The following is a 14,722-nucleotide window of genomic DNA, read 5'->3' as shown; positions in this document are numbered from 1 at the left end:
CAATTTCCACCCAGTGCTGCTAGTTCTGCCCTCTGGGACAGAGAACGACAAATCCCTCCTTCCCTAAGATACTTCAAATACTTGTTATTTCTTAAATACTTAGAAAAGTCCTGCAATTTTATCAACCTTATCGGTGAGGGTGTCCTCTCCACCAGGAGGATCATCAGTCTTGATAGTCAGTCTTCATCTGCTGCTGTAGCCAAAGAAAAGGTCACCACCTTGCAGTCAGCCTTTGGGTCATGAGCCTCTCTGCATTTAGCTGGGCTTCTTCTCAGATGACAGATAGACAATCCATCACCATATCCCTGCTTGAAGGCTTTGCAGTTTGATAACAGCCAACACAGCTGGAGCTCTAAAGACATAACCTCCAAGAACCCAGGGTCATCTCCATCCATGCCAGCATGAGACATCAGATAATTTAGGGAAGGTAGGCTAAATTCAGAAAATTCAGAACTGTGACTCAGAACTCATTTCTACAGGCACCATGACTCCTGAATCCATTTTTTAAACCCTTTTTAATAAAGAAGGAAGAAAAGAGAAAGTAGAATGAACTATCATTTGGTATAATTTAGGACAACAAAAGGAAAGGTGCTAGATGTCCACACGCTGTCCCTATTAATAACAATAGTTTACTTTTATATTGCACTTCAGATAGAGCAAAATTTAGTGCTTACTATGTGCCAGGAACTGAGCTGAGTGCTGGGGATACAAAGTAAGCAATCATGGTAGTCCCCACCCTCAAGGAAATCACATTCTAATAAAGATAGCACATAATAAGAGTGGAAAAAAATTTCCTCACCCCATTTTATAAATGAGGAAAAAAATAATAATTTACATTTTTATATCTTTTTTATTTTATTATTTACTTAATATTTTAGTTTTCAGCATTGATTTCACAAGATTTTGAGTTACAAATTTTCTTCCCATTTCTACCCTCCCCCCATTCCAAGACGGCATATATTTGATTGCCCCATTCCCCAGTCACCCTCCATTCTGTCACCCCACTCCCCCCATCCCCTTTTCCCCTTACTTTCCTGTGGGGCAGGATAGATTTCTATGCCCCATTCCATATATATCTTATTTTTTAGTTGCATACAAAAAAACTTTTTTTTTGAGCATCTGATTTTAAAACTTTGAATTCCAAATTCTCTCCCCTCTTCCCTTCCCACCCACCCTCCCTAAGAAGGCAAGCAATTCAACATAGGCCATACATGTATCATTATGTAAAACACTTTCATAATACTCATGTTGTGAAAGACTAACTGTATTTCCCTCCATCCTATCATGTCCCCGCTTTGTTCAATTTTCTCCCTTGACCCTGTTCCTTTTCAAAAGTGTTTGCTTTTGATTACCTCCTCCCCCTATCTGCCCTCCCTTCTGTCATCCCCCCTTTGTTATCCCCTTCCCCTTACTATCCTGTGGGATGAGATACCCGATTGAATGTGTATGTTATTCCCTCAAGTCAAATCTGATGACAGCAAGATTCACTTATTCCCCCTCACCTGCCCCCTTTCCTTCCAACAGAACTGCTTGTGCTTGCCACTTTTATGTGAGATAATTTACCCCATTCTATCTCTCCCTTTCTCCCTCTCTCAATATATTCCTCTCTCACCCCTTAAATTTTAATTTTTTAGATATTATCCCTTCATATTCAACTCACCCTGTGCCTTCCATCTATATATGTGTATATTCCCTTCAACTATCCTAATACTGAGAAAGGTCTCATGAATTACACACATCATCTTTCCATGTAGGAATGTAAACAAGACAGTTCCACTTTAGTAAGTCCCGTGAGATTTCTTTTTCCTGTTTACCCTTTCATGCTTCTCTTGATCCTTGTATTTGAAAGTCAAATTTTCTATTCAGCTCTGGTCATTTCACTGAGAAAGCTTGAAAGTCCTCTATTTTTTTGAAAATCCATGTTTTGCCTTGGAGCATTATACTCAGTTTTGCTGGGTAGGTGATTCTTGGTTTTAATCCTAGCTCCATTGACCTCCGGAATATCATATTCCAAGCCCTTCGATCCCTTAATGTAGAAGCTGCTAGATCTTGTATTATCCTGATTATGTTTCCACAGAACTCAAATTGTTTCTTTCTGGCTGCTTGCAGTATTTTCTCCTAGATCTGGGAGCTCTGGAATTTGGCGACAATATTCCTAGGAGTTTTCTTTTTGGAATCTTTTTCAGGAGGTAGTTCTCCTTGATAATTTCTTGAAAGATGGTATCTAGGCTCTTTTTTTGATCATGGCTTTCAGGTAGTCCAATAATTTTTAAATTATCTCTCCTGGATCTATTCTCCAGGTGAGTGGTTTTTCCAATGAGATATTTCACACTGTCTTCCATTTTTTCATTCTTTTGGTTCTGTTTTACAGTATCTTGATTTTTCATCGTCACTAGCTTCCACTTGCTCTAATCTAATTTTTAAGGCAGTATTTTCTTCAGTGGTCTTTTGGACCTCCTTTTTCATTTGGTTAATTCTGCATTTCAAGGCATTCTTCTCCTCATTGGCTTTTTGGAGCTCTTTTGCCATTTGGGTTAGTCTATTCTTTAAGGTATTATTTTCTTCGGTATTTTTTGGGTCTCCTTCAGCAAGTCATTGACTTGTTTTTCATGATTTTCTTGCATCACTCTCATTTCTCTTCCCAATTTTTCCTCTACTTCTCTTACTTGCTTTTCCAAATCCTTTTTGAGCTCTTTCATGGCCTCAGACCAATTCATATTTTTCTTGGAGGCTTTTGATATAGGCTCTTTGATTTTGCTGACTTCTTCTGGCTGTATGTTTTGATCTTCTTTGTCACCAAAAACAAGATTCTAGAGTCTGAGTCTGAGTCTGTGTCCTTTTTCACTGACTAGCCATTTTCCCAGCCAATTACTTGACCTTTGAGCTTTTTGTCCAGTACAGCTGCTTGTAGAGTAGAGAGTGCTTTGTGCCAAGCTTTAGGGGCTATGCTGCTGTTTTCAGAACTACTTCTACTCCACTGTCATGGCAAGCTCTGCCACACCAGCGTTCCTCCTCCCCTAAGAACCGCCAACTAGGATTGTGACCCATATCCAAGCAAGGCAAAGCAAGCCCTGCACTCCTGCTCTGGTCTGCCGCTTGATTCCTCCCACTGTGTGAGCCAGGGACTCGGAAGCAGCTGATACTGGAGCTCCACCACTGCACCACCTCCACCTCCCCCAGGGCTGGGGCTAGACCGCTTTCTAACCTGATCTAGCAGTTTACCCACTAACCTGCTCTGTGGTCTTTGGTGTTTGTGGGTTGAGAAGTCTGGTAACTACCACAGCTCAATGATTCATGGCATTAAAGTCTGTTCCGGCCAGCTGACTCCAGGTCTGGTCTGTCCTGGTGCAGCCCACGCTGGGCTGCACTCCGCTCCCAGCACCATGGGATAGACCCTTCCCAGCGACCATCCAGGCTGTCCTGGGCTGGAGACCTGCTTCCCTCTGCTATTCCGTGGGTTCTGCAGCTCTAGAATTTGTTCAGAGCCATTTTTTACAGGTGTTTGGAGATATTTGGGGGAGAGCTTAAGCAAGTCCCTGCTTTCCAGCCACCATCTTGGCTCTGCCTCCTTTATATTGTTTAAAGTACTTTTCTCATCCCTATGATGTAGGTAGTACAGGAGTCATTAGTCCCATTTTACAGATAAGGGAAAAAATAACTCATATTTACATAATGCTTAAAGGTTTGCAAAACACTTTCCTCACAACCCTCCATCCCCCTGAGGTGGATCGTATGTTTATTATTTATTACTCCAATCTCAAAGAGGCAGTAAGGCATAGTAGATATAGAGAGGGCCTCCAAGCCAGGAAGACTCCAGTTTGAGCCCTGTCTCTGACACATACTAGCTCCCAAGCACAAACACTCCCAAAGAGGGGAATTCTGGTTTCCGGATTCCTTCTCCAGTGTTCCTTCTACCACCTCCCAAGTTGCCAACAGGCACTGGCAGAGTTTCCTCCAGAGCTAAGAGTTCCCTAGACCAGCAGTTCTCAAAGTGTGATCTCAGAACCACTAGGGGTTCCTGACACTCTTCCAGGAGATCCTCGAGGTCAAAACTATTTTCATAACAGCACTGAGACATTTTAATTTCTAATTAGGTAGATATCAATAGATAGAACTCACATAAATAATAATTTTTAAGAGTGTGAAGGGGTAAATTGTAGAACCACTACCCTGGTTCAGCAGTCCCAGTCCCTATCCGTAATGCAATTTCAATGATGGAGAAATTATAACTCAGTAATTAAATGACTCGCTCATGGCTAGACAGCTAATAAATGTCAGTCAGGATTTGATCCGGGGGCTTTGCTGACACCAAGTCCAGAACTTCCTGTGATATGCCACACTGCTTCTCAATTCCTATCCCAGGAGTGGGAAACCTGCGGCCTCGGGGCCACATGGGGATCTCTAGGTCCTCAAGTGTGGTCCTCTGACTGAATCCAAACCTAGATTTTGGATTTTTGTTTAGATTCAATCAAAGGGCCACACTTATAGGACTTGGAGGGCCACATGTGGCCCTGAGGCTGCAGGATCTCCACCCATCATGGCAATCAAAAGTATATTTAGTCTTCAAATCTCACCCCTTTTACCACCTAAAAGCACAAAGTGGATCTGACCACTCTAACTAAAGTCATATCTATGTTTAATGGCTTCCACCCACACATATGAGCAATTACTCCAAACCCAACCTGAGCTTTGCACCCAAATTTCACAACTACTGCACTGTTTTCCCTTAAAAGGGGGTTGGGAGGAAGGCAAGAAACTGAAACTTCTACTTACTAATGACCCCGCTGTGCGCTCAGGAGGGAGAACAGTAATGTTCCCCACAGAAACCCATACCTGAACAATAACCTGACCTTGGTGAAATGGAAAATATTCTGATTTTGGACTGAGAAGCTTGAGGTTCAAATTCTGGCTCTGACATTCATTATCTGGGTAATTTTGAGCAAGTATTCTCTCCTCCCCGGGTCTCAGTTTTTACATCAGTAAAATGAAGAGGTTGGACTATATGATCCCCAAGGTCACTGCCAGCTCCAAACTCCTACAAGGGAAGCAAACGTGGCACGGCTAGCACACTACTTGGGACTTTTTAATTGAATATCCTTCTCCTTCTGGCACCAGAGCTCACAGCTCAGACCGTAATTATTATTAGCAGGTTGCTAAGCCTTGGGGAAGAAAGCAGAAGAAAGTAATTAAAATCTTCCTACAGAGACCTTCACTGAAAGGTAACTAATGAGCCATTAAAACAATTACAAACCCTCTATCTGTTTGAAAGGACCCACTACAAATAGGCAGAGTTGGCCTTGCCCGGGTGAGCTACTGAAATGGCCCAGAAGATTCACATAGTACCAGAAAACCAAGCTAACTGTCCTTTCTTCCTTACTAAACTCAAGAGACCATCATCATTACTAGCTTTCATAAGGGCAGTTAGCCAAGCACCTTCAACCCAAGGACAACTTTACATGTTCCATGTCCGCGAGGTGACATATCAGTCAATAAATATTTATTAAGCGCCATTCTATGCCAAGGTCTGTTCTAATCAGTGAGGACACAAAGAAAGGAAAAAGACAGTCCCTGTTCTTATGGAGCCCACAGTCTAAATAGAGCAGACAACAAGAAAACAACCACGTACAAATACAATATATACAGAATAAAGTACACATGAACAACAGGGGGAAGTCACTAGAATTAGGGGAATCAGGAAAAACTTCCTACAGAAGGTGGGATTTTAAGTGGAATCTGAAAAAAGCCAGAGAAGCTAACAGGTGTAGATGATGAGGAAGGGAATTCTTGGCATGTGGAAAAGCCAGTGAAAAAGGTCAGAGTTGAAAGACTGAATGTCTTGTTTGGAGAACAGCATGGAGGCCAATGTCAATGGACTGAAGGGTCCACGGGAGAGTAAGGTATAAAAAACTGGAAAGGTAGAGGCGGGGCAGGTTATGAAGGGCTTTGAATGACCAAAAAATAAAAAAGGATTTTGTATTTAATCCTGAAAGGGATAGGGGAGCCACTAAAGTTTATTGACTGGTCAATAAACTGTACTTTAGAAAGATCCCTCTGGCAGGTCTTGCTATACGAGGACTTCATGTCAACAAACTGATTTTCTCAGTTATAAAAAGTCCCTCCACCTATTGGTAACTGAATAGTAAGTTTTTAGGGAGTTGCCAAAGGCTCAGAGGGACTCAATGACTTGCCTTGTGGTCACTATTAAGCATCTCTGGCTAAATTAGAACTCAGATATTCCTGACTCCAAAACCAGCATTCTACGCATTTTAAGGTACAATGAAAAGAAAGAACTGAAATATCTCATTTAACTCTCCCGTCAATCATTCGGTCAAATCAACAAGCATTTATTCCTACACGGTCCCAGGGCCTGGAGATGCAAGTACAAAAGTAAAACAGTCCCTGCCCTCAGGAATACAAGGTTTCCTTCATCTGACAGAAGAAGGAACTGAGGCCCAACAAGGTGAGGTCACTGAGCAAAGATTCAACCAGAGCCCAAGTCTCCTGTCCCCTTCCATTACACTATGATGCTTCAGCTCTTTCAAAAAAATGTCACTCCACACACACAAGCCTACAAAAACACCCCCTCTGTAATGAGGCCACTATTAAGCTAAGAAGAGAGAGGTTCCACTTGCTAGGCCAATGGAGAGACTGGAAGATAAGATTTCTTCCCGTTCCCCTCCTTCATTAACTCTGGGCAACTGTTCCCCTGTGACTCAGTGTTCTCTATATTCTTTTTTTCTTGGTGAAAAAGGCCTGGGCCTGGGAGCTGAAAGTCAACTCTCCTACTGACTTTCTGCGTTCCCTCAAGCTGGTCGGTAACTTGCCTGAACCTAAACTTTTATTTATCATCTAAAAAATCAGGAGACTGGATCCATGACACTGCAGGAGCACTACAGCTTGACACCGCTTTGTGTAAGATAAAATGGCAGCACTCTCTTACTAAGGGGCACCAGAACAACATCAGACAGACGCTGCCCCTTAAACAGACTTGACAAAAAGCTTGCTCCTTGGGTACACGAGTCCCCATCTCCTCTCCTAACTACCTCTCCTTTTCTGAACCATTTTTTCTGTAAAACCTTCCCTAAGGGCCCGGCACACTGAACTCCTTCTTATCCCCTTACTCCCAAATAAAGTATGAGCCCCTCAAGGGCAGGCACCATGTTGCCTACATTGTGCATCCCATTTTTTAAAGGAAAGTAATTATATTCACTTCATATGGAATCCAAAGGAAACTCAAATGAATCGCATGGCGCTGTTAAAAGGGTACAAATACATCTCGTGAGTATAAAATAAGGTGAAATCCCTTGATGACACAAGCATTCTTTTGTTGGAGAGAGGGATGATTAGCAGTATTCCAGATAAGGAATGCTATAAAGGTGGGGAAGCGAATAGGGCACTGGTCTAGAAGTCAAGAAGATCGGAGCTCAGATTGTGCCTCAGACACTCACTCGCTGTGTGACCCTAGGCAATCATTTAACTTCTCTCAGCATCAGTTTTCCCAACTGTAAAACGGAGACAATAAACACCCGCTTCACAGACTTGTGAAGATCAAATAAGCTGTTATTGTTAGCTGTCCTTGGTGTATGTAAAATGCTTTGCAAACCTTAAAGTGACACATAAATGTTAGATATTATTATTATATTAAAGCTTTTCTATCTATATTCCTAATATTCCATCTATTCCTAATCCATTGATTAAGATAATATATAACCCATATGTGTGTGTGTGTGTCTGTGTGTTTGTGTGTCTGTGTGTCTGTATGAGAATCCATGTCTTGGTTACAGAAGAACCTGGTTATATTAAGAACCTGCTTCTAGATTCCAGAATACAGCATGGTAGCACAGATTTAGAGCTAGAAGGACCTTGCAGCCAGAGTCCAACCCCTTCGTTTCACAGACTAGGAGACTAAAACTCGACGAGGTTAAATCACACCTGTCCAGGGTGACAGAGAGAGTAAGTACCTTAGGCAGGACGCAACCTGGGATCTCCCTGACGCTAGGTCTGGTGCTCTATCCATCCACCATTTCCCCTAGCATTCTCATGCTCAACAAATGTTTACAGAACACCCGGAATGTACATGTAGGGCGTTGTACTAAGAGTTAGCAAGAGAGAGATAGAAGACTTATCCCTGCTCTCACGGACCTTACAATCTAGCCGAGGACACGTGAATTGAGTAAAGATACACACAAGTGGTAAACCTGACCTGGACCTGCAAGGAAGAATAAACATTAAACAGGTGAAAAAAGAAAGACATAAACACAAGTATCTGAGGAACGATGAGCAGGTGAGCTGGTGTGGAGTAAAGGGTTCGTGTAGGCTGCTATGAGAAATTCCTTTGGAAAAGCAGGTAGGAACCAGCTTATGGACAACTTTATCATGACTCCTTACAGGTTTTGGACCAAGCCTGTGGGTCAGTACAAAAGCACTGTAATTGGAGCCTGAGCATCCAAGTTCAAATCTCAGCTGTATTATGGATTACACAGGTAATCTTAGACCACTGAGCCTCAAAAGTCTCTGTTTTCTTATCTCTAAGATGAAGAATTTGGTTCAGATTATACCTGAGGTGCTTTTCAGCTCTAAATCCTGTTTGTTGCAGAGTTGTGTTTGAAGAGGACTAGTTTTGAGAGCCTTGGACGGGAACTAAGACGTCATTAACAATGGTGCAGGTACTACGTAAGGACAATTAGGAAGAAGGTAGTAAGGGTAAAAATGGAAAGAAAGCCTGGAAGTGAAAGACATTATGACAGAACAGGTAAGACATGGACTGACTAGATACAGCAGGAAAGGGAAGAGGGCGCAGCTTTGAGAGTCAGGTAATGAAGAGACCAACTGATAGAAATGGGTAAGATCAGGAGGGAGCTAAGCATCCATACGACAGAATAGAAAGAGCAATTCTAAGGTTTTCACCTCCCCAGCTCTGGCATTAGAGGTGACCACATCACTGACCCTCCTAAGGACTCATTTTCCTCACCTTTCAAATGAAAAGCTTGGATTAGATGGCACCCAGTGACCCTTCCAACACTCCTTGATACTCTAGAAGTCAGTGGCACAAACCACTGTGTGTCAATGCTCCGCAGGGCTGGCTTATAGCCTTAGCTAGCACCCAGGAGCAAACAGAAAATTAACCAGCACAGCTAGCCTAGAAATATCCACTTACTGGCATGGAAATATATGCTTCGGCAATGGCCAGCTTCAGAACCTATACTGAGTATTTGTCCCCTGTGGCAAGCTCATCTCAATTTCTGTGGTCACGGAGGCGTCCATGGTCCCTCACCATGGAGTTTCTTCCTCTACCAAACAGCGAGAATGGGATCTATCAGTGATTACTCAGGAAAACACAAGCACAAAAAAGCAAAAAGAACCACTGCCCCTTGCTAGCTATGTGACCTTAGGTATATTACTTAATGTTTCTGGGCCTGTTTTCTTATCTATAAAATAAGCAGAAAATGAGAAAATAAAGGGGTCAAACTAGATTGCCTGTAAAGTCCAGGCCAGCTCTTAATCTGTGATTCTGTATTTCTACAAACTTATGTTGCTTTTGGGGGGGAGGGGACACTAGGGTAAACACATTAAGGGGAAAAACCCCAACAGAGAGTAACAAATAGATGCTTACTGTTTGCCTTCTTCGGAAAGTAAAGTTCTTCCAAAGCAGCAGTCCCAACTGAGACCAAAAGGCCATCTTTCCTCAGCACACACCCACGGCTCCCCTCAGCCAGGCAGATAGTGGAAGGAGCAGAGGCAGCGCTGGGCAGGGACACTGTGGCTGGTCATTAACTGGAAGATAAAAAGGAGAGTGTGGTCAGTCATTTTAGCATATTTGTGCACCAATGAGGTCTGTTTCCTCAGCTTTTCCCTGGAGATTTCCAACTCCCCTGTCTTAGGTGAGATACCGATTTAAATAGCCACGAACCCTCGATCTCCAGTAACCACTGTCTGGACAAGACAGCACTTTCAGTATGATCATTCAATATGATGTAAAACTAGCCCTGGTAATACTAATCCAAGCGTTCTTAAAATCTAATAATAAATAGTAATAAAATTATAGCAACAACGAAAAAATTACTAAAAAGGTATTTTGGGGCTTTAAATGAAAACTAGCTGATGAAAACATACTTGGGCTTAGGACTACTAACAGTCAATATTGGGTAGAACAAGCATTTAGTATAGTGGATAAAGAGTCCCTCGTATAGGCTGTGTGACCCCGGACAAGTCACTGACCAATTCGTAATGTTCCACTCAACTCTGCAAAAACTATCTATAAATCACAGAGAAGAAATAGCTCCCAACTGGTTCTCAGCGGGAGCTCCCAGGAAATCACAGGAAGGGAAGGGAAAGAAGATGAGCAGGGAAGGAGTGGGTATGATTTCTAAGATAAAAGAGGTTCCCCATTGTTCACGACCTCATTCAGAGAAACAGTTAACCACACTCAAGAAAACATTTGAATTTAATATCCGCGCAATCGGCTAAACTTGGTCAGGAGGCAAAAAGAACCTTCAGTCTGGAATCAGAAGGCCTAGGTTCATACCCGCCGTCTGAAGCTTGCTCACAAGGAGCCTTCGGCAATTCTTCCAACCTCCCGGCACCTCAGTTCCCTAATCTGTAAAATTAAGAGGCTGAAACTGAGTTTCCCTTCAGCTCTAATGGTCTTTGCCCTGAGTCCTAGAAGGATGTCATGCATCATGAGCCCCCAGGGTGACCAAGCCTTCTAACCTTTCGCTGTCCAGGTAACTCTTGGAGACAATGAGCAGTAAACAGCTAGACATACAGCGAAAGAAGTTTTCACATCGGGAAGAGTTCCCTACATTGGTGAAATCACAAGTCCAAACAAAGGTTTTTAATGAATCCATTTAAACACCTAAAGCGTCCTAACAATTTTTCAGTCTCTCTCTCTAGGTCCTTGTCCAATCCTCATTCCTTTTCTCCTCTCATGCGGCTGTAATATGGGCTCCATTTTTCTGGTTCTGATTTCCGCCCCCTACCCACTTCGTGCAGCATTTTTGCATAAAGCCCTTCCCAGATGTCTCTGCAGTCCTCATACGTGATGCTCTTTATACTGCATTTTATTAGGACCTGTTTCTTTTTTTCAAATCACTCACCTAGCTAATTCCAAAAGAAGCAGCAGAATCTTAGACAGAAAAATGGAAAAGAAAGGGAAAAGCTCATTAATCCTATATCAGATCACATTTGATTGCTAACTGGCTTCAGAATAATGGGGCTAGAGTCTCATCCTATGAGTTCTGTAAGGAATGCTAAGGCTCAAAGTTGACCCCTTAGAGCTGGAGAAGACAGGCTCCGTAAGAAGCATTCTATAGTCCAGCACATCAGTCAGATTCTCCTAATTGATAAGCCATTTGTAGACACAAGTGAGGTGCTTTTAGAAGTCAAATGAATGCTTTTAGGTACCTAAGGTAACATTTAGTCGAAGCACTCTATTTTGTAATGGATTTTCAGCTGTTTTTTAAATCTCCCTAATTTGAAAGCAGCCAATCTGAGGTGTGTTCCCTCTGACAGAAAAACACCCTTATGGTCCTTAGATACTGTCTTCTAATCTATGATCTTAGATACTGTGTTAGATACTGCATTCAACTGGCTCTCCAGCTTCTAAAATGCACTAGGGGACAAGGAAGAAAACTAAGCTATCTAATGCGCGAGAGTGGTAGCTCTTGAGGAAATCCCGAATGTGTAAATGTAAACCTTACTCTCCCACAGAGGAAACAGAAATTGAGAGATGACTAGACAGACAAACAGATAGACACGAAACATTTAAGCGCTTACTATGTGCCAGGCACTGCGCTAGAGCTTTGAGGAAACATAGCAAGGGATGACGCAGCAAATCTGGGAAGAAGACAATAAATAAGGCTCTTTTTGGTCAGTGTCTTTCTAAAATTAAATAGTGATACCCTCCACCAAAGTCCTATTCCGGTGTCTTGCTTGGGCCAAGAGGTGACCTTGGAGTCACAAAATCTACGCCAGTAAATAAAACTCTTAGAGGTCTGATCACAATAGCAAGGCTTTGAGTGTGCCGAGGTCTGCCACCCGAGGCCGAGCCTCAGTGCATCACTAAAGTACCGACCACCTGTGTCAAAATATCTAGCCACAACAACTCAAAATGACTTATGTTCTACAGCATGGACAATATTGGATGGAATTACCCATCCTTGAAAGATTAAAGGGGATTGCTAATTCTCTAAACACTAGGTGTCCCTCCGTATTCCACTTTCTTACACAGAGAAAATACTTCATTTCCTGCTGAGAAGATAAGGTCAGAGCATGCAGGACTCAATGCCCCAACCCAGCTCAGAACCGTGCCTGGGAAGTCAGGAAAGGTAACTGCCCCCTCAAAATCATCCTCATCTGGTCATTGGACGTGGTCTCTCACACCATTCTGGAAGGCAGCAAATCAGCGCAGAGGAAAACTGTGCAAAGAGGAGCACTGGCACACAAAGGCTGAAGGTTTGAGTGACGAAGGCCAGTGTGGGATTTCCACATCGGTTTTCCAAGGAAGCAAATGAACAAATAAACAAACAGAAGAGGAAAAAAAGAAAAAAAAGCTTATATTGCGCGTTGTCTTTCCCAACATTCCCAAGCTGGTAACTCAATTCCACCCTTACGTACCAATTTCAGTCACTTGTTGGAAAAGGCGGCTTTTCTTTATTGGAAAAGACCGCACATGGTACAGTGGTTTTGCATGGGCTTCACGGTCACATAAAGGAACCCAAGAAGTCCCTCGGACTTCAGGGAAGAGGTCTTGAGGGAAGAAATTTAATGATAACCCTGGGTCTGCAGTGACTAGTTTTTCCAATCTAATTCCTGATATCCAAATAACCCACAGGAAGAAAAGGAAAGAAAAAAAAAGGCGCTGTAAGTTTAGCTTCCATTTCCCTCTTGCCATCATGCAAAGGACTGGGCTAACTTTCGAAATGGAGATCTCAACTTTTCTTCTGTCATGGATATCTCCCCCTCACCCCTATGCAATCTGGTGAAAATGAGGAGTCTCTTCTAAAAAGAATAATATATTGAATCATAAAATACATGGGATTTACAAAGGAAACCAGGCACATTAAAAATATTAAAAATATTTTATATATATCAAAAATATTAAAAAAAAAACATGAAATGCTCAGAAATCCATCCAGAAACCCAGGTTAAGAATTCATGCTTTAAAAGAACAAGAATTTGATGTTTCTGACAGAGCTTGAAGCAAAACTGCAAAACCAAGAAATGAGTCCCCTAGTCATTAAACCAAGAGTGGAGCAAAGGGCTAATTAGGTCTTAACAAAGAAAAATGAAGTTAAGTGAAGCTGATTTAAAAACCCACTAATTCGATCTCCCTCTCTCTGTATGTGTGTATGTATACGTGTATAGATACATACATATACACATGCACACGTGTATCTATACACACGTGTGCATGTGTATATATCTATGTGCACCCGTGTGCATAAAATACGAATAACATATGATGCTTTAAAGTGTCCAAAACCATTTATATGCATCGTCTTATGTGAGTACAACCACGCTCTGAGATAGGTAACTATGGGATTTATTAGCCCCATTTTACAGATAAGGAAATTGTTGCTCAGGGAAATGATTTGTCCGCAGTCACCCCTCTAGTGAATGTTGGTTGGTTTTGTTTGGATTTGTTTTGTTTTTTGATGGGGGGGAGGTTGGCCTGTCCTCTTATCTACAGTGTCTGACACAGTATTTGGCACACAGTAAGTGCTTAATAAATGCTGGTTAACTATCAGAGGTGGAATTTGAACACAAATCTTGCTTACTTCAAATCTGGGGCTCTATCTGCCATGCCATGTTGTCCCTTCCCATTTTTAATTGCCAGCATGCTGCTGTGGAAGAGGTGCTGAATCTGGAGTTCAAAGATTGGGTTCCAATGGCAGTTCTATTCCTCACTAATTGAGTGACCTTGGAGAAGTCACCCTCTAAGGATCTCAGTTTCCTCACCCATATAATAAAAGGACTGGTCCAAACAACCTCTAAGGTATCTTCAAGTTTTCGGTCTATGAGCCTGCGATTTCAAACATCAAAATTTACCAATTTCCATTCATTCACTTCCTTCTGCAGTGTACATCTAACTAGAATATTTGTCCAAAACTCGGTTTTTTTTAATTCTAATTAAAATGCATTTTAAAATTGTAAAGAATATAAATGCAAATTTCATATAGATTATACATGTAAAGTCACACAAAACACCTCCACATAAGCCATGTTGCAAAAGAAAATGCAGGACCCCCCTCCAAAAAAAACCCCAAGAATAATAAAGTTTAAAAAGTTTTTTTTAAAAAAAGATTATAAATGCCATAAAAATTTACTATAGAATCATCCATTATTACATGGATTTAAATCTATTCTGGGTTAAATTATGTTTCCAGAAATATAAAAATCTCTTAAAATAAAATTGATATAAAAGGATTAACTTTTAAGGTGATGTTCATGTCCCCCAACACTTACAGATAGGTTCTACTCTAATGCCAAAAATGTAATAAGATGCTTTCTAGGTTTAGATACGGGAGTATTTTTTTTCTGATCCATCACCCCAAAAGACATTTTTCCACTGAAAATAGCGATTATTTTTCTTCTGCTTAAAGCAGAAAGCCACACAGGAGTATCACAACACCATATATAATGATAAAAAGCCACACAGGATTATCATAAAGCAATGAATAATGATAAAAAGCCACATAGGCATATAATAATGCAATAGAAA

The 14,722-nt window shown here is 41.6% G+C and overlaps 1 protein-coding gene across 1 annotated transcript in view; it reads right to left on the bottom strand.

The window, feature by feature from the left end:
* The window catches only part of ABCA1 (ATP binding cassette subfamily A member 1), a 155,786-nt gene that overhangs the window by 119,479 nt on the left and 21,585 nt on the right, over window positions 1-14,722 (bottom strand). The window contains exon 2 of the mRNA XM_036739172.1: window positions 9,614-9,774. Coding sequence (XP_036595067.1) covers window positions 9,614-9,679 — 66 coding nt within the window. The 5' untranslated portion in view covers window positions 9,680-9,774. The remainder of the gene's footprint in view (window positions 1-9,613; window positions 9,775-14,722) is intronic.

This window comes from Trichosurus vulpecula, chromosome 9 (assembly GCF_011100635.1).
Source record: "Trichosurus vulpecula isolate mTriVul1 chromosome 9, mTriVul1.pri, whole genome shotgun sequence".
Taxonomy (NCBI): Eukaryota; Metazoa; Chordata; class Mammalia; order Diprotodontia; family Phalangeridae; genus Trichosurus; species Trichosurus vulpecula.
Note: the sequence above shows the minus strand (reverse complement) of the source record. Positions and strands in the feature narration are given on the sequence as shown.